The sequence below is a fragment of the Neovison vison genome, chromosome 8, assembly GCF_020171115.1.
Source record: "Neovison vison isolate M4711 chromosome 8, ASM_NN_V1, whole genome shotgun sequence".
Taxonomy (NCBI): Eukaryota; Metazoa; Chordata; class Mammalia; order Carnivora; family Mustelidae; genus Neogale; species Neogale vison.
In genome coordinates this window covers 59,293,224-59,314,482 of record NC_058098.1, presented here as the reverse complement: position 1 = coordinate 59,314,482, position 21,259 = coordinate 59,293,224, and the positions used below count along the sequence as shown (strand labels likewise).

At 39.0% G+C, this 21,259-nt stretch overlaps 1 protein-coding gene across 48 annotated transcripts in view; it reads right to left on the bottom strand.

Annotated features, from left to right (window-relative positions):
* MAP4K4 (mitogen-activated protein kinase kinase kinase kinase 4) overlaps positions 1-21,259 on the bottom strand; it is a 189,601-nt gene that overhangs the window by 76,313 nt on the left and 92,029 nt on the right. For all 48 annotated transcript variants that reach the window (XM_044263700.1, XM_044263687.1, XM_044263686.1 and 45 more), the window contains 2 exons: positions 1,993-2,118; positions 652-762 (listed from right to left, as the gene is read on the bottom strand). In XM_044263700.1, coding sequence (XP_044119635.1) covers positions 652-762; positions 1,993-2,118 — 237 coding nt within the window. The remainder of the gene's footprint in view (positions 1-651; positions 763-1,992; positions 2,119-21,259) is intronic.

Below are 21,259 nucleotides of genomic sequence, written 5' to 3'. Positions count from 1 at the left end.
TAAGGGATAAAGTAGACAGAAAAACTGGGACAGCTGGCCAAAGGAAAAGAGGCCCACTGGTAACTCACATGTACTTTTCAAATGCAAAATATAGAGACCCTTTGCCTATAATGTCTGCATTATCTCTATTACTGAAAGCAATCATTTAGAATCTGCTAAAACAGTAGTTCAGAAACTTTAACATAAACCAGCTTTCCAATTGGCTGTAAACAACATTAAACAGTAGAACTTTTCCTTGTAAATACTGCAACAGAATCTAGCAGTTAATGCCAAAGTCCACAAGATGATTTTGAAAGCCAGCATTTGACATAATCAATATTGATTCATAAGCTTAGACAAAGGATTCCTATAAAAACAATAGTTAGAGACTATTTCTCTTCACTTGATTTTCTTTTTAATACCTGGAGGGTAAATAGGGAAATGCAAAAAAACTATTTTTGTTTAAGTTACTTTCTTTAGATACTTGTCACAATCAAAACCATGATGCAGCTTCAATAATCAAAGCCAGCAAATTATACAGAGCCCTTGACTGTCATGAAAAGAACAATCTATACAGTTATAACTAATGCAAAGAAATATTTCGGGCTAGGAAAATGAAAATGGAAACACAACACCATGCACGGGACACCACAGACACACCCTTCTTCTTACCCTTAGGATTTCTCTGGAGATGTAAGCTATCCAGTCTTCCTTGAGTGTGTTCCCTTTGGTGTTCTTCACAAGGTCTGTTATGGACCCAGCCCCACAGAACTCCATAACAAGCTACAGGGCAGAAAAGACACATGGTGACTAGCATACCTCACCAACCAGTGAGAACATCACCACAATCTGTACACATTGAACATTCATCAGAAACACAAAGTCTAACTCTTTGTGTCTTTCCTAAAGATCTGGGTACATGATCAAATTTGGAAGCATCCAAATTACTGAGAGCCCATTTCACCATCCAATTTATTCACTGTTTATGTTTGGTCCAGGAGATTAAGGGTTTTTGACATTTTACAGCACATAACCCAGTGTAGAGATTGTGAAATATTCCTCCTCACTCCCAAGGACACGGGCATGGGCATGGGAAGACCATTTTGTCCTTAATTAGTACCCAATTATGAGAAATCTGATAGAGATACCCTAACATCTTTTCTCATTTGCTAGTATCCAGATACCCTCTTTCATACACGATTCTCAAACTATTTTATATTAAGAGAAATGTGATTTTAAGCAGTACATAATTTTAAAAATACTTTATTTACAATACCTAAATGTTTATATAAAATCAACACAAGTAGGTTTTTTAAATATCAGAAAATGAACTAAATTGAGCTATTCTAAAATTTTAACTTTGATTGGATTTAGGCAATGAAGACAAAGGTTAAAATTAAGGCAAAATATTGCAAATTTCCTATAATGGTTTTTAAAAATTAGAAAAAATATTTATCTTCCTGCTTTATAAGTCCAGTACCCTTGGTATAACTAATGTGATAACCATAGCTCTAACAGCATCTCAGTGTCATCATCTTCAGTATAGATGTGGCTGAGTAGGAGATAAGACTGAATGTATATTAATTCTAGAAACTTCCCTGGAATTTACTGTTTTCAATTAACTGTTATCATTAATATTATTAATACTGATATGTTTGTCCCTTACTTCCAGGTAGTAAAGAAGATGCATTTATTTGTGCTTCCATATTAATTTCCATAAATAAAGTATTGATTTTTCAAGCTCCTAATTTCCTTGCTATTTGGTTATATTCCTTTTAAAACATGCCATTTTATTTCTGAAACAAAGTTAACTCTTATCCATGCAATATGAAATCAACATAAAAATAAACATACAGTATACCTTTAATCAAGAAGTCTAAGGAAGATAACAGGCACTATGCCCTTTGTCTTTGCTCTTCTCTCCACCCCCCTCCTCCCCTGGAAGGTCCTTAATGTCTTTTGAGTACCACCAGAGAGAAAACTCCTCAAAATGCTTGGGAAACATTTGCCTACCCAGAGTTGGTCATCATGTCCTGGAGGGCTCTTTTTAATGAAAGCACCGTAATAGGTTGCAATATTTCTATGATGAGAATATTTCTTCAACATATTTATCTCCAGTTTGATTTCTTCCTCTTCATCCTTAAGAAAAAATAAAAAATAAAATGTGTGGCTTTTGAATGTCAAGCATGATTTTAACTTCCCCACCCATGGGCAGTAATACAAGTTCCCAATTCCTCCAGCAAAGGAGGAAGATACATTCACTTTATCCTGATAACAAGAACTGGGGACTTTAAAAAAAAAAAAAGAATGAGTCCTGTTAAAGATTTTATTTATTTGTCAGAGAGAGAGAGAGCGAGAGTGAGCACAGGCAGACAGAGTGGCAGAGTCAGAGGGAGAAGCAGGCTCCCTGCAGAGCAAGGAGCCCGATGTGGGACTCGATCCCAGGACACTGGGATCATGACCTGAGCCAAAGGCAGCTCCTTAACCAACTGAGCCACCCAGGCGTCCCAGGACTCATTCTTTAAAATGCCTTTAGAAGTTATGCAAGAAATACAGAAGTACAAAAGTTACAGATATATATAAGAAGCAGATGTAGCAGCTTTCCACAAACTATGATACCTGAACTTCAATTTGCTCATCTGGAAAAACGGGAGGAAAAAGAGAACTGACTGATACTATTTTGACTAATTAAAAGGAAAGGCTGTTTCTTTTCTAAAAGATATTTGTGAATAAAAATCATCTGGCACAGTTATGGCACAGAAGGTTTGACCCATAGTAATACAACATCACTCAGTGATAGCAGGTTGTTTTAGACTTGGCTCATCCCCCAGCCTCCTGCTTTATTAAAGTTAAGATGAACAGAAGAAAAAATACAGAGTTTGTGTGAGAAGATCAGAAGGGAGATGAAAGAACAGATGGTGACACAAGTCTGGAAAATAAAAATAAGTTGCCCTTGTGAATGGGGAGTGCTGCCAGTCTCAGCCTTTCTCTCTCATATACCCCTGGGGCAGAACCTCCAACAGCATGGTTGTTGCAGACACATGACACAGCAAGGGCTCTGCCACACGACCTGCAGAGTTCATAAGTAAGATTTATGGCTAGCATGAGAACCAGGGGAAAGCAGAGTTAAAGTCATAAAGAGGAGAGAAGGTGGAAGAAAAGAGAAAAACAGCTCTGGCTAGAAAAGCCACATTTGAGGAAAGATAAAAATCTTAAAGACAAAGATGATAATCAGATCTCCAGAATTCCCTTTACTACATAACTTTTCAAAAGAAAATAATGACTGGTCCCCTACAAGTCCCCACTTCTCCACACTGGCACGCTCATTCTACTTATAACTGACTTGCTTCCTTCTCCAGGAGGACTTGGGCTTTCTGAGCAGTCAAGGGAAGTATAAAAGAAAAAGAGAAGGCCATGCATGTGAAAGCTAGTGCATCCATGTGGACTCACACAGGCTGAAGAAACCTAATCTTGCAGCCTGGCACCTCCAAAAACCATTCATAAGGACTCACAGATCTAAGTAAGTTTGGTTTGAAAATACTGCTGAGATAAAAGCTACAATAGCATTAATTAGATATTAGTGATGAGACCAAATGAAAAAAGAAAAGGTCTTCTTAAAATAGAACTTTCAGCTGTACACTACCACTTTAGAAACCACATGTAATAAAACATGGAATCATCTTAGAACAGGGATTCTTAAGATGGTGGCCTCCAGCTTGGTCCTCAGACATAAGTATCAGAATATTACAGCATATTAATAGGTTGTCACGTAACCTCGGCAGATGGTGGCTACAAATATGAAGCAAAGTAACACAGCCAAATACAGTCTATATAATAGTTTGTATGTACTAATTATCATTCAAACCCTGTATATATGAAAAGACACCACATGGGTATCATTTCAATCTGATTTAAACATGGCCATGTTTAAAGCTGCAGTGAAAACTGAGATACTGAATAACTAGGATAACTATCTTAATTCTAAACAAAAGTAGTGTTTAGCCTGACTAATATTACAGAAAACACACTTCTATTTGGGATCTTTCTTCAAAGGAATTTTATACTAAATCATAAAAGAGTGACAATTTTTTTTAACGTAAGGCACAAGGAAGCACACCCCAAACATGACTAGAAAGCCCAATTCACCAAAAGCTTTATCTTGTGCTCTTCCCACACGTTCCTATCAGGCGCAGTGTATAATGACCACAACTTGCTGGCACATAGCACATGGAGCCTGTTCCGTCCTGAGTCACCACAACTAACCATTCACTCCCAGCAATATCTGGGAGCAGCCCAGGACAACCCTAACGGGACTTGTGAAGACCAACAGATTCCTATCAAAAATTAGCACCTGACTATGGCCATAAACAGGCTCTAGTAGAAAGGCATGTGATATCACTCCTGGCATAAGGCCTATAGTTAAATATGTTGGGCCCTGAAAAAGTAACACCTCACTTTTCTTCCACTAGACCACGACTAGGTAACTAGAAAGTCAACTAAAGGTTTGATATTTTTTTTCCTTTTATCCAAAATCAGTCAACGTACAAGTATCTGGGGTATAAAGACTACAGAAAAGCAAGCCAAAAGAACAATGTTGAACTAAAATGGGGGAAAATAAAAATATTGATTTTAATTTTGTATTTGCAGCCTATCATGCCATGAAGTATGTGCATCTTAGTGGGTTACAAGACTCTGCTTTACTGATTCATCCCTAACTACTTCCCTCCACTCTTCATATTGCTAAAATTATTCCAAGGGTCATAATTCCATTATGCTCTGCCGGTACGTTCCACTTCTTGACAGAAAACAAATGTTAACTACAATTCTCCCATGAGAAGCTTCCTGAGCAATAACTAAGGATCACAACACATTTTGTTTAGTTTTCGTATTTTCTTTCTTTAGCAACACAAACCTATGTCTTCTAGGATCTGATTTGTTCACCATTCTTTGTAAGAATTAAGAGCTTCCATAGACACTTGATATTTTCAGAGCCCACGGACTTGACATTCTTGAGCATTTCATACATTTAAAAATTGTCACAGGGTTAAATTCACTGTTATCCACTGGTGTGAAAGACACTTAATATGCACAATGCTAGATACTTTTGGCAGATTATCACAGCACAATCTATTTCCTTAAGTCCAAGATGCCACTAGATAGAGACACTAAAGTACTTTATGTAATGAAACTCTGATTCACCATCAACCATAAGACATACATTTTAACATTTTTGAAACTGGGCTACATATTAGAAACAATACTATAGAAGAACAACTTAAATACAATCAAGTTTGGCAACTCTTTTCTTAATACAACTGAAACATCCAAGTATGATCCGGAAATATAGTAATCAGATTAACGCCACCTGCCAGAGTACTTCTGAGATTTTAGTAGTCAAATCCTGGAAGCATATGAAACTGAACTACCAAAAATACCAAAAGAAACACACTGTCCTCTCAAAGTAGTGTCTTAGGAACTATTTATACATACTTTGAACATTCCTTCTCTTGCTTCTATGATTTAAAAATGACTATTACACATTTTATAAGATAAAAGGACATATAGCACCACTAATTTTCATATTCTAATTAAGAGTGCCTGCCTTGGAGGAAAAGCATTAGAAATGGATGCAGAATCTGCCACTGGCTCTGAGCCAACTACAACTGGAATCCTAATTATAACTAATGTATATAATACATGTTATCTTTGGAGTGATAATGAACCAATCTCTGAATTCCAATTTCCTTTTAGTCACTAGTTAAAAACAAGTTTGGTGGTCTCATTCAAACATAAATATGTACCCACCACCCCCACCACCACCATACACCCCATTCAGCCTGAGAAAATATAGTAGAAAACAGAGTCGGCAGGCTAGAACTGAAATTTAACAACAATCCCATATATGAAAGAAGTGGACAAAACGACATGACCTAAGTTTATATATCCCATTTCTCTAGGCCAAGTCCAAATGACCTTGCCCTTCATTCTTTTTTAGAAGGGCACAATCATATATAGATTAAAACAAAACTAAACTAAACTAAAGGTAACTAGAGAAAGGAGAGGGAACCTTTTGGTGACAAAAGGGAAGGCTCCCTCCTGGTTTTCTCCAATGATGAGGCAGCTGCTAGGCTCGACTCAGCGATTTAATGCAGCTGATGCCAATTAGCATTTTGGACTCCAACCAGGGGAGCCAACTCTCATAGAAAAGGTCTTTGTTTTCGACTGGAAGAGGACTAGGGAAGGAGTTTTCTGTTGGCCTTCCTTGGCCGCTTAGAGGATGGAGGAGGGAGAAGCATCTGAATAGTGGTAATTTTCAAAAGCAGCTATGAATTTGTAAATAAGTCATAGGGCAAACCCTGCCCACTCCACCATTTGAGCACAAAGGAGTACATATTATGACTGTATTTTTTAAATTGACTCCTTAAAATGTTTTTTAAACTGTTACCCAAATTCTCTTTCCTTCCACTGATGGCAGTAATGATATGAGGAGAGACAGGCAGACACCAGAAAAGTTAATTGGGAAGAACCCAGGGGATTGGGAAATATTCTGAATAATCATCTTTTTTTCCCAGCACAATTCTTTTTTTTTCCCCCCCAGCATAATTCTTTACAGAATTAGATCTACCCATTCATAGCTGGAATAAAAAAAGAAAACGTGATTCATTATCCACTCTATCTTTGCCAGTAGAGAGAGGGCTGATAAAATGAGATATACAAATATCTGTCAGATTCGCCATCAAAATGTAAAAATGAATATACACTTAGAATGAAAATACTGATTTTAAAAGATCAGTTTAATCTACTTTTTGTTTTAGTAAACTCTTCCCAAACCCTCCACTCTGTGACTATGAACCAGGAGAAAAATGAGAGGAGATTACCTTTCACAGGCAAATCCCAATTACACCTGAGAGTATTATTCAGTACTACGCCAGCTGAACTAATCAAAATTATTATTATTTTTACTCAGACACACAAAAAGTTATACAACTTAAATTCACTGACAATTCAACCAAACGAAAGTGAAGAGACCAATGTAGGCAAACATTCTGCAACAAAATAAGGTTACAGGATCTGGTTCTGGTGGTCAAAGAAAGGAATGGCACCTTCTTTAAAATTAATCAGCCCACTTCTCCCAAGATCAGTGAGTCCCAGAATAAAAATCCAAAAGAAAAATTACAAAATTAATGTAACCAAAATGGACACTTGAGACATCTTACTCAAGAAGAAACACTGTTTTGGGAGACATCTTACTCAAGAAGAAACACTGTTTTGGGAAGCCTGGGTGCCTCATTCGGGTAAGCAACTGCCTTCTTTCAGGTCATAATCCCAGGGTCCTGGGATGGAGTCAAGGTTTCAGGCTCCTTGCTCAGCAAGGAACCTGCTTCTCCCTCTGCCTGCTCTGCCTGCCACTCCCCCTGTTCCTGCTCCTGCTCCTGTTCCCCTCTCTCTCTCTCTGACAAAATCTAGAAAGAAAGAAAAAGGAAGGAAGGAAGGAAGGAAGGGAAGAAGACACATACACACTGTTTTGGACCCATTTCAGACTAAAAGACATGCTCTCTAGTTTTGTTAATCAGTGGATGACTTCTGGGACTCCAAAGTCTAAGTGCAATGGCCCCAAGGCCCTTAACCTGCTCTGTCTTTTGTGTCTACAGGCACCACAAAGAACTTTTACTAGACACAGCAAAGTATCCACAGAGCCCTCTAGCTCTTCTGTCTTCTACAAAGTCTGCCAGGCTACATTACATTAGTAGCTGTATTTCAGTGAGATACCATCACTGAACTGGTACCTAGAAAGTGTGTGGCAAGAAAGAGAACGAAACAATACAATAGTACCATTTCCCTGGATGGACATGGTGGGTGAGTGATGGGGGACAACTTGAGGCTGTGACGAGATGATGCAGGATGGTGAATACACTTCACTCCATTTTCTTCCCCATCACTCACTCATGAAGTCTTGGGAGACTGATGCTTCCGTGACTGACACCAAGAACCACAAGGAGGCCAAAATATATCTCTGCGATAGCCCCCTACCTAAAAGCTCAACATGGCAAATAAACATGATGCTCTTACTCAAACAAGAAAGTCAAATAAGACAGATCACTATTCCTCTAGGATCTAAATGAAACTAATACAATTTTCCAAAATTTGCGGTCATCAAAACCAGGAAGCCCTAACAATTGGCATCAAGCTCCAATCTATGAGACATAACACCATGGGTACAAATGCCTTCGGTAATGTTAACTTGAAACAGTTCATTTCAGTACTTAATTTCAGAATCCATCCATTTTCTCCCTCCATGAGGGAAGTAGCTACACACACGCGCACACACACACACACACACACACACAACAAGAGTACCTGCTCTTGAGGACCCTAAAATATAGCAACCTAAAGCAGGACCTGAATCCTAGACTTTGACTGAAATGGAAAGCCGGTCTGCCAGATAAGGCTCAGTGGGGCCAAACTAAAATCCCCCGCCCAAACACCTGACTATAATAGAAGGAAACCAGAATATGTCACCCCAAAATATGCTGCTTTGGCATAGGGTTATTCTGAACTAAGGGCACTTGAGAAAGAGCAGGTTTAAGGAGGACATACTAACCTTCCCTTTTCTTCCTGAAAGCAAGAGAGAAAACTCCCATGTGAAAGAAGTCCTTCCTATACCAACTGAAAAAAAATTCTCATCACCAGAGACGGAGAGTTGAGGCCAAGAGAATTCTAATACAAGCAAACCTTGTTAATATATCTCTTATCTTCCTTTAGCTTCCCCATTTTTTTTAGTTACTTTTCCACTACTGCCTCTCTATTCAACCTATTATGAAGGCATTTGGGTTTTGCCATTTCTCTGAGTCTTTCCTTTTCCTGCAACAGCTCCCACTAATATATATGTGATACATACCAATACACTTCTGTTTCTCTCTTGTTAATCTATCTTTTGTTACAGGGGCATTGGTCAAGAACCTAGGACAGAAGGAAAGACTTCTTCTTTCTCTATATAATTAAACTCGCAATTTTATTATGAGACCAAAAAAGATCAGTAATCCCAAATGCTCAGAAGACAAATATATCATGGACATCAACATTTTGCCATTTACAACACAATTAAGTACATTTAGATATTTACACTCATATTTTAAGGAGCAGACACAAAGAAAAAAGAAATGTTATCAAAGATTATCTCTGGGGCGCCTGGGTGGCTCCGTGGGTTAAGCCGCTGCCTTCGGCTCAGGTCATGATCTCAGGGTCCTGGGATTGAGTCCCGCATCGGGCTCTCTGCTCAGCAGGGAGCCTGCTTCCTCCTCTCTCTCTCTGCCTGCCTCTCTGCCTACTTGTAATCTCTCTGTGTCAAATAAGTAAATAAAATCTTTAAAAAAAAAAAAAGATTATCTCTGGATTATAGATATTTTCTTCTTTGATTTGTTTTTTGAAGATTTTTATTTATTTGACAGAGAGAGATAGTGAGAGAGAGAACACAAGCAGAGGGAGTGGTAGAGGGAGAAGTAGGCTTCCCGCTAAGCAGGGAGCCCGATGTGGGGCTTGACCCCAGGACTCTGGGATCATGACCTAAGCTGAAGGTAGACACTTAACGACTGAGACACCCAGGTGCCCCTAACTTATTTTTCTATAATTGACAGGTACTATTTTCCTAATTAGAAAAAGAAAAGTTAAGAAAAGAGTTTAGGTTAGAGGAGACAGCTCCATAGGAATTCAAAATGAGTTTGTTTCTGGCAATTCACATGGTCTGGCTCCCTGTCTCGCTGGAATAAGGATCCTGACCCCATCCATGCTGTTCTAGAGTCACTGCCAGTCTCCCTTCCACCTGTTGTCAGTTATGAGAAAAAACTGTCAGAAGCCTGAAAAGTACCAGAACACTGCTGATTAATTTGCCTTCTACTCGGTCAGCTGCAGCATAGAACTCTGGCCTTCACAGTCATTTCTTAACATTTTCGACGATGATACCAATGCAGACCTGTAACTTCTTGAGATCAAAAACTTCCAAGCTTACGTGTTCCCTAGAGCAAAGGAGAAGCTAAATGGGAGTCCAGAAGCAACCATCATGCTATCTTCACTTTTCTGACCTGCCAGAGGATCAGTTGAAGAGAATCTTGCCTCAGTCCATTCATACACTTTCTTAAGTCAGTGGCAAACTTCATGAAGCTTCGCAAAAAGAATACCGTGCTCACTGAATATAGTCTTCCTTAATACCCTAAAAATCAGGCCCAAGTAATGAGTGGCAACAAGGGGCACAGCTCTGAGGAAGGTATGGGTATGCTAAGTAGTACCTCTTTGGGCATTTCCTAGTGGATCCATTTGTGTGCACAAGCACAAAGGCTCCTGCTTCATATCTGATGTGGTAAATCAGATAAAGGTTGGGCTCTGAAAAATGTCTTCAGTTAAAAGGAATGATGGGGGTACCTGGGTGGCTCAGTTGGTTGAGCAACTGCCTTCAGCTCCAGTCATGATACTGGAGTCCGAGGATCGAGTCCCGTATCAGGGAGCGAGTGCGGAGCCTGATTCTCCCTCTGACCCTCCCCCGCCCCCCACGCTCTCTCTCTTTCCCTTTCTCTCTCATAAATAAAATCTTGAAAAAATAAAAATAAAATAAAAGGAATAATGGGCACTTCTGCTCCTGGCCAAGATTCATTATCAAGGACTAGATTTACTTTCCCACTAGACAACTACAATAGATAAAACATATGAAAAAGTTTTAAGACACTGGACGTCAGGGATTGGAGGACAGTTGACCCCTGAGAGATGGGAAACATCAGAGAAGCTTTATAATTGCTCCAGTTTACTGCCTTAAGAGAGATTTCAGGGACTCTTACAGAGGGAGGAAACCCAATAGGAGCCAAGGCAATTCTGAGTTGAGAGGCTGGGAAGACTAGGCAGCTAGAGTTGGCAGGAAAAAGACCAGAGAGGAGAGAGAGCTCTGCACAGAGAGGACTAGTAAACTCTAGAGACCAACTGTGTCAATTACCACAAGAAGGAAATAAGCTTCAGTTTAAAGGCGTATACTGCCATTTTGTTATTTTCAAATAATTCTCTTCATTGTGCATAATTTGCATATCTGGAAAGGGATTCCCCCCTGTTTGTTCTGAAATGGCAATTTACATTCAAATATAACTGAATGACTTCTGACACACATTTCACATGCTTGGAGAAGTCTCTGGAAGATCTTTGTAGAACTATTCCCTTAGCTCTGAGTATTCAAAGATGCTTACCATAGAAGTGATTCAAGAAGACAATGATTAAGTTTCAAATATCTCCAGGCAAAACAGAAAACAGAATCAACTTATTCTAACTGTTGACAGACATCCCCCCATTTCAGAGCTTTTATGTGACAGAATTCAGGTTAAGATCATTCATTTGGCAATAACACACTGCATCCACTCACATTCTGGGGAAGACGGAACTTAGCACAAACGTGGAGACCACTCCAACACTTCTCAAAACTTAAATCTGTGTGATCATTTCTCCACTACTGTGGTGCAGAGGAAAGCTACAGAATGACATTGGCAATCATAACTTTAATAATTAAAATTTACCTCCTTATTTTTCAATTCCAACTAGGAAAATCATTCAAAATGTGTCTCTCTCCCACCTTTCTCTACTTCTTAGAAACATACCTAATCATTTGAAAAGAGAACATGAGAATATGGAATAAGAAGCTTCGAAATCCCAACAGAGAAATGACTATACTTGAGCAGCCAGTAGAGGATCTGATTCTAGGGCCACCATCTGCACTGGACTTGATATGCAAATTGACCCCACATCACTTAATAAAACCCAAAAGGGAAATTTTATTCTGAACTAAACACCAGTGTACTTCATAATAGTCACAGAAATTCATCAAAATGTGTCCCCAAGCCTCCCAGCTGGAGAAAGCCTCTCCTCTCTAGAAGTCTCACTGTAGCTCTGCCCCATGCCAACTTTAAGTCTCAAGCTCCAGAAGCATCCAGAAGGGCAATGAAAACATTCAGTTACATAAAAATCACATGCTCTGGAGACAGATTATTGCTTTTCATAGCACTCACTGCCCCACAATGATTAGTTTAAAATCTATCTTCTCCCTGAAAACATAAGCTCCAAAGACAGGGACTCTATCTTGTTCATTTCTATACCCTGACAGTGCCTATAACACTGAGTATGTGGTAAGATATGTGATCTTTAAAAAAAAGAGAGAGAGAGAGTAAGAGAGTAAATCCTTGAGTCTCAGCATCCTTACATGTACGATGAGAAACCCTAATCCATTCCCAGCCAGTGAGTCACAAGCCAGGAGGGTGAATGAAAAAAGACCATCATGGTGGCTAGTACATAGTAAGTACTCACACAAAGCCTGTAAAAGAGGAAGCCCAGCTGAACTCAAACCACATAAATCTGTGGCATCGCTTGCCTCTGGCAGTAGGTAGGTGAAGAGACAATCAACAGCATGCACTCTGCCAGGCTTACTGAGTCACTGCTGTGGTGGACTAAGAAGGCCTAGGCAAGGATGCCACACATCAACTAACCCAAGGGCCAGCAAGCAAAACAGGAAACACACTGTAACCTATTTTCTTTCTGACTGTTAGAGTTACGTTAGGCCTAGTACTAAGGATGATTAGCAACAGGTATCACTAACTCTACATGCAGTTACCTCTGTTCACACAAGGACACAGTGATAAACCGCAGGTGCTCCTCTTGGAAAAACATTAAAAGATACCAAAATCCAGATTCCCAAAGACTGAAGGGAACAGAAGACCAATTATCTTCAATATACGATTTAACTAGAAATAAGGTGACATGTTCTGAGATTGGTATTAATTAATATACTCCCAAGCCTTGAGGAATGTTAAAACTACCATGGGTATTTCATTCTGCCTCAACTTCATGTTTTTTCATTCTGAGACATGTTCTGAACACAATACATATTACTGCTGATATTGAGTATTATTTGCATTTTATCAAAAAATCTTTCTTTAAAAATGTGATCTTAAAAGGTATATGGATTATTTAAAATGTAAATTTTATTGCATATAGGAATAAAAAGTGTTTTTCATAAAATAAATCTTTTACAGTGGAAGGCCATAAATAGTATTAAAGCAATCCAATTTAAACAGGCCAACCAAAATAAAGTTTCCACAAATTTTGAAGACATAAGTTCATATTCTATCTTAACCTTGTTTCTTTTACCTCATATAGTCCCCCCACCACCCCAACCAGCAGCAAGCCTGCTGTACAGCAAATTACTTAAAGCAAAGAAAGGTACAGATTTCTTTTTTTATATACCAGAAAGCTCAGTGATTGGCAAATTTTTTCTTATTTATGTAGAACTTTAGAGCAGTCTACTACATGAATCTCACAAAACTGCAGTAAGTCATTCTGGTCTAAAAATAGCTCATTAATTTGAGATCATGTTCCTTAATCCATTTTCCTCCTTTCATACACATACCCACACACACAAGGAAAAATTAAACTGCAGACTGGAATCGCTGGAAGACAGACCTGAAAGGAAGGCCTGAGGACACTACAGATACTCTTCGTCTGGCAAAGGTCAAACCGTGCCACTCCCTAAAGAACATGGCAGTCCTCCCTTTCTTGGGATCACTGGCTCCCTGTATTCTAAATGACATGGAAGCAAAAACACACAGTGAGTGTTTGTGTGGAGCCTCCCAATTCAGAGCAACTGTTTAAAACTAGAACTCTCACAGAGGGCAAGAAAAAGGACCACTAATTACCCCATGCCTACCCCTGAAGCTGGCGGGTGGGGGGAGAGGGGGGTAGATTTCTGCACAAAAAAAGGAAAATCATCACCATCAGAACCCACAAAGTACCTCAAATGGCATCTCCTCTGAAAGGAAACACTGATTTACAGAGATTTACAGATCTCTGATTTACAGAGATCAAAATGCAAATCAGTTACATGTTCAAATAACTTTCTCCAGTCAAGATCCCAAAAGGCCATTCATCAACCCAAACTCCTCTATGAACAAAGAAGGATGTTATCATGTTGGAACCTGCCCAACTCATTCACCCCTACCCAGCAACATAAACTGCTAAATTTTACCATCTACCAAGACCCAAAAAATGTAAGCTAGGAAGTTGCTAAGTCACTCCTCTTGACAGCCTTTTAGCAAGAACCACATCCCTATGTATGCCCATGGTACCAATGTATCCAATCAGCACATAGAGGGCCCACTTTGTAACAGACACTGTACAGGCAGTGGAAAGAGAGAGACAGCAGAACAGGATCCAGAAACCGAAGGCTACTGACAGAGTCAGAAAAGGGCAACTAACTGTCCTGGAGGGGGAGAAAAGATCTCCTTGGTACAGGTAGGGCAGATCTTACAGAACTAAGAATGCTGGGAAGCCAGTTTAAAAGAAATCCATGTAGCATGCAGGATGAAGCAACACCACTCACAGGCCAGCAAAACTACTTTTAAACTCTCTGAGCCCAGACTAAGTTATCAATAAAACAAAACAAATCCATAAGAAAAATCCAAGAAAACTCCCTCTTCATATCAGGCTTAGTATAAATTGGCAACTTCATATCTGAGTTCATCAAAAGTGCTCACTCACTGTGCAAAGATGTTTACACACGGATGTATATTCAATAGCTCGGCTTTCTACTGAATACCTAAGCCTGGAGCTACAAACTGACAAACAAGAGTACTATAGCCTCTGTCTGCAGAATTAATTAGGTTGATCTGTTTGCTTAACTAAACACACACACTGTGGGGGGCAAACTGACTTTAAAATTTAAGGTTCTCTAAGACTTGTAATCTTTAAAAGAGAAACCTCAAAATCAATAGGGAAAAAAAGAAATGTCTCTTGACTTAAGAGTTCAAAGAGAACTCAAAGAGTTCAAAGAGTTCAAATAAGGGGTTAATTTGGGGCTTGCTATATACAGAGCTCAGATCCCCTAGATGGTTAATTTTAACTGAAGACAATGACATCCTTAATTCCTTGGGAGGAAAAAAATAAAAGTTTAAAGATATATAATTCTGAAGAGCTTTGGGTTTTTAAATTGTATTTTGAACTCTTCAGGTACCTAAAATCAAGTGCCAATCCAGAGAATGACTTCCCCACAAGTGCCAATGCAAGGGCTATTGAGGATTAACTGGTTACATTACATAATTACATATTAATTTTGTATATAAACTATATATAGTATGTATAAATGTATAATATATGATAAATACAAATAATTTAATATGCACACATTTACTATCTATATAAAGGAAAAACCCCACAGCAGTACTACGTAATCGTGCCTCAATATCTTCATTAAAGATGTACAGGAGCTGTGAAGAAATGCATCTCAAACACAGCAATCCTTGTGAGACATGAATCAAACTAAATTCACTGTGTTTGGCCAAAACCTTCATTGCATTTTTTTGCTACCTATTATACTAAATAGCCATTTCTTAAATCTAGAATGAAGAAAAATGGCATGGATCCAGTGGCACTGGACCAGATGTTTATAGATACACATTCAATAAGACAATGATACTTTGAATTCACTGATATCTTCAAGTCTACAGAAAATGCCATCCTGGGCTCCTCTTGAGTCACCTGTGACTTCTATACTGTATAAGGATACTTGGGATTATTCCATTATGCACCAAATAATTTTCAAATAGTTGCAGGAGAAGAGAATTACATTCTTAGATCAGATGTTTTCAGCATTGGCACTGCCAAGCACAGATGGAAACCCCACAGCTGTGTCCATCGATCACAGACATGAGGTCACAGTCCAGTTTAGAGATGGGCTGGCAGCTGGCTATCTTCCCTCCATACAAATGGAGCAACAGATGCTGAAGATATTATGTAAACAAATACTGAGACTTAACTACTTCAATTAAGCAACTGAAGGAAGATTTGAATCAAGTATCAATAGAAATACACAGAATCTATTAAAGAAGTTTAAAATACTACATTAGTTTCAAATAGTTACCAGGCTTTTCCTAAGTCATATACTGCTTCTTTTCCCTAATTCCCATTTTCTTTATATTCAGGTAAGTTAAAATGATAAGAATAGTAACAAACACACTGTCACTTATGGAGCAACTATCAATGAAAATGTATTGATGGGACGCCTGGGTGGCTCAGTTGGTTGGACGACTGCCTTCGGCTCAGGTCATGATCTCGGAGTTCCGGGATCGAGTCCCGCATCGGGCTCCCAGCTCCACGGGGAGTCTGCTTCTCTCTCTGCCCTTCTCCTCACTCATGCTCTCTCTCCCTGTCTCTCTCTCAAATAAATAAATAAAATCTTAAAAAAAAAAAATGTATTGAGATTAAGTAACCACGTTGTACAGTGGCGATCAGTCCCCACCTTTAGGCCAAGGAGAAAAACAACTAAAGTGCTTCTAGCCGCACAGTTTTATGAAGTTACTTAAACCAGCCTGTTCTGCAGTATTTTACAATCCAAAGGCTACACTGTCCCAGTGAAGTATACGGTGGGAAGAAGTAACTACTACATGAATATGGAGAGTATTTACGCACTATTAACAAGCTTAAAGGTAGAAATGTATTGTGAGGCAGTGGCTTTAAGTCTATGTTTAAGACTGCGTAAGAGTAAAGCACTGATCTAAACTGTTTAGGAGAAATCATCTTAGAATAAATACAAACTTATTTTTAAACTAAATGCAGCTATATAAATAAACACACATGTTCAGCACGGAGTTCCTTGAGTGATTATCAACAACAAAAAATAGCTTTAATCCACAGAAGACTGGAAACACACCAAAAAGTCATCTATATTAATCTTGTGGGGGGAGGCAGCGGCAGAGGGAAGAAGGCAAGGGCACTGTAAGGAAAAAAGGTTTTCCATCTTTCAATTTTCTAGATAGTACACTACTTTTAATGTTAGAGATAGGGCTATTTTATCATTTTGAAAAATAATTTTTTATATATAGGCACATATGTATGTATTTAGTATATAAAACTAGAAAAATAAACACCAACATGTTAACAGTAATTAAGCCAAGGTGACAAGAATTATGAAATACTTTTTCATCTTTTTATTTCTGTATATTTTCTCCCTAGATTATCTATATTTCATAAACTAAAAAACAAAAACAATACTTCAGAAGTCAGTTAAACTTTTTATTTCTACTGTTTTATCGAGCTATAATTTATATGCCACAAATGTATATAATTTATATATAATTTACATACAATTTACTATAAAATTGTAACTTATAATAAATATAACATAAACTTCACTTTGAAGATGCATCTTTGATCACAAATGTCACCACCCTCCTATCCCTTTTGTCTCTGGACTGACTAAAGGATAAGGACAGTTACCTTACACACACACCCCCTACAAACCACTGTGTCATTATAAAATGCTTACACCAACAGAGCAGGACGCAATATTACTCTGCTTACTCAAACTATCATAAGGAAGTGCCCTGTTAGTTTATAGAAGGTGAAGGGAAGAGATGAGAAAATGTTGCTTGAACTGTGTGAGGAGCATCACTCCTAAGTAGCAAGTCACAGAGAGTAACTGGGTCCAATCACACCACGGTTCTCACAACGACCCAGAGAGGCTACTGCTTCACCCTGCAGTTTCAGATTTTAATCTCTTCTATCATAACAGCCTTTTCTTCCTTTCCCCTTTTAATCAAAAACATCTGTGTAATCATTTTCTTCTTCTTTCTAAACAACTTAGGGAAGAACAAATAACCAGGGAATCTTCTTTAGTTCTAGTCTGAGAGGGGGAGGAATCCAGCATCCTCAGTAAGTGAACAAAAGTGAGAGGAGACTGGATGTAGCCCAGGCCCATTAAAAGTGAAGGAGAAACAAAGAAAGTGTCTGTCCATTCTTTTCTTGTAAGAACACCTCCTCTCACTCACTCACTTGCGAGAGTGATCACCAAGGGGGCTCAGGGGAAGGTGATTCACCACCAGGAAATACCACATAATGACACATTCCCACATCCTAACAGTTACTATCATTACTGCTACACTCTTGGTTATGAGAGAATGTCACAGCAAACAGTTAGTTGTTTTAAACATTCTTGTCCTTTAGAAATGAGGAGTAGACCCTGAGAGATTTCTCACCTAAGATCCATTGAGAGACCAACGTAGGGAAGGAGCTGGGCAGGGCAGGGTGGGGGAAGAACACAGGCTTGCTTGGAATTTTGTTTGGTTTCATCTCTCTATCTTTATTTCACCCCAAACCTCCACCAGCTTAAGGGAGGTGGGGAAGACATGCTCCAAATGCAGGAGGGTCAGCAGAAAAGCCCACCAGCCTCACAAACAGGATGAAAATTTGACAACAGTGGAACATCACTGCTAAGACTCAGCCAAACAAAAATCCCCAAGGCGTGGTATTAAAAAAAAAAGTCTTTGCTGAAGACTTGTGATAGAGGGAAAAGTTCTGTCTCCAGTGAAGACAGGGGTTCTCAAAGAAGTTCCTAAAATAATATTTTATTTCCAGTCATCAAAAGTTAGCATCATTACCCACTCTTTCTCATGACTCTTGCAGTTAAGCAAATAACATTACATCAGAAAAGAAGTTAAATATTTAATCATGTCTAAACATGAGAAATAAAGAAGTGAATGTGTCCCTATAACATGGACTCAACATCTCTTATCTATTAAAGGAGAAGTTCTTACACTGGGTAAATTTCCTTCTATTTCTGCAGCAAGTCAATTCATCACATATTATGCACAAGATGGTGCTAGGCTGCATTGCCAGCTCTATGCCCAACTGGAGAGATGTATTCACTTGGAAGCTTGGAAGCTAGTGCGACACAATAGATTACTAATAGAATTGAAAATAAATAAACCATCTCTATATGCAGTAACATGAATGGATCTCACAAACATAATGTTAAGTGAAAGAAGCCAGATATAATGGTACCATATGGTTCCATTTATTATCAAGTACAAACACAAGCAAAAATAATATCTCGTGTTAGAAGTCAGGATACTGGTTATTCTTGGGGGAAGGAATTACTCACTGAAAGGGGGCACCAGAGGCGAGCTGGCAATGTTCTGTTTCTTGATCTAGTTGCTGGTTCATGAGTGGATGTGTTCACTTTTTGGAAATGCACTTAACTTTTAATGTATGCCTTTTTCCGTATTCATGTTATACTTCACAAACAGACAAAACAAGTAGACACAGTTACCCTTGAGAAGTGGCTACTTCCAAACCTTTTCAAACCCGAAAACACACAGCTACAGCCTAGGGTATATTAAGGAGAAAGAAAAAAGGTATCTGAGAAGGTCCAGATAAAAGAAACAAGATAAAGAAAAACTGGCATGGATTCAGAGCCCGCAGACACCGTGACAACCATCAGATAGCAGATCACAGTAGCAGTCCGGGTTCAGAGGCAGGTTTCCACCCATCCAGGGCTTGCACTCTGTGTCAGAACGGGAGACCAATTAGCAGCAGTGAGTACGAGGGAGAGGAGCCAGGAGATCAATTTCTTTCACCTTGCCATGGCTTTGAATAGAAGCTGAACAATTATAATGATCCCAAAGATCACTGAAAACCTCTAACACATACTGAATAAATATAATGCCCAAGGTTTAAAGGGACAAATTTGAATCTGTAAAAGTGAACAATTAAAACAAACACAAGCTTTGAGGCAGGATTACAGTTATAATATAATCTAGGCTTTGTTATGCCACATCAGCCTGTAGAGCTAAAAATCTAGGGGACAGTCTCATCTGTGGCACAGCTGAGCTGTCACAGTGAATAACAGGAAAAGGGCTGCTCTCTCAGGGTCTGCTCTTGCGCCTTTCCTACCTTGGGGCAGAGAGAGCCTAGCTTCCTGCACTGCTTCAAGGCCATGTATGGGTTAGTACTGCACCCACAATATTGCAGATGTGAAAGCTAAAAACTTAGGCAACCAACTAGCTATTTCTCTAATCTTGCTATAGATCATTCCCACTAAAGTCAACACTCTTCTCTACAGGGTAAGTACAAAAGTCAGAATAATTAGAAGACAGGGATTCTGTCACTAGAGATTTCTCACCTTTCTTCTCTCAGGATATGATGCTGAGGGGAGGAGAGGCAGTGAGGTTTCACCAATTAAACAATTAAAGCTTTTCTTCTAAAAGCTCTTTCATTGTCATAGCAACGTTAAGACATTATATGTTCTTAATGTGAGTTTTCACTGGACATTAATAAAAGTAAGAAAACAAGCAATTCCATAAGTTTTATTACACAGGCATTTTAGTTTAGCCTATGAATTTATACTCAGGGCCTATAAAAACAATTCCAACTGGAAAGCAGCTATTGGGTGGGATTAAGTTTAGAAAAACATGGCTGGAGGCATTGAGGAGGTCCTTTTAAGGTATCATTTTAAAAGGTGAAATGTTTCAAACAGAATGGGCACAGGATATTTGAAATCTGTTTTTTCTAATTGTACTGTTTTACCACTTTGCCACATCTCAAAGGGTATCTCAGGATATATAATTAAAAGATTATTAAAAGTTTAACCTTAATATAGTTTCATAAACAAAAGCATACACATTCACTCACACACCCTGGGGTGTGCCTGGGTGGCTCAGTGGGTTATGGCCTCTGCCTTCGGTCATGATCCCAGGGTCCTGGGATCAAGCCTCGCATCGGGTTCTCTCTTCGACAGGGAGCCTGCTTCCTCCCCTCTCTCTCTCTGCTTGCCTCTCTGCCTACTTGTGATCTCTTTCTGTCAAATAAATAAAAATCTCTAAAAAAAAAAAAAAAGAAAAGAAAGGTTTAAAAAAAAAACAAAAAACACACAGAAACCAAAGAAAGAAAGACTAAGGCGGAGGAGGACACACAACTGCCATCAAAGCTGACAGCTGCACATGGTCTCAAGGATACACAACCAGCTTCTCCTGACAGCCCTCAATGATGCTACAGTGAGTGGGCCAGAGCCATGGACAGGCACTTGCTGGACAAAGTGTCAGCAGATGCCTGAAATGGAAGAGGCCAGTACCAAGCTATAGGGCCTACAGCATTTAACTGGACTCTGAAGAATAATAGGATGGAACAATAGGTCACACAATCGACAGAGATCTCTCCCCCCTTTCCTTTTGTTCTTATTTTTAGTCTAGACAAGAACAGCACATTCATTACATTTTGCTCCCCTTCAACTGAAAAGAGATGAAACTGTGAAGACTGACAGGGCCTTGCTTTGTCACTAGAGTAAGACGGTTCTGCTCCCTACCGTCAGAGCACAGACTCCTTAAGAACAAGAAATTTGTCCCCCTCCTCTTCCATGGACCTAGCTCAGGTGGTGCTCAAACACTGCTCTACCAGATGTGATCTATATTACTTAGCATTGGGCCTCTCTGTG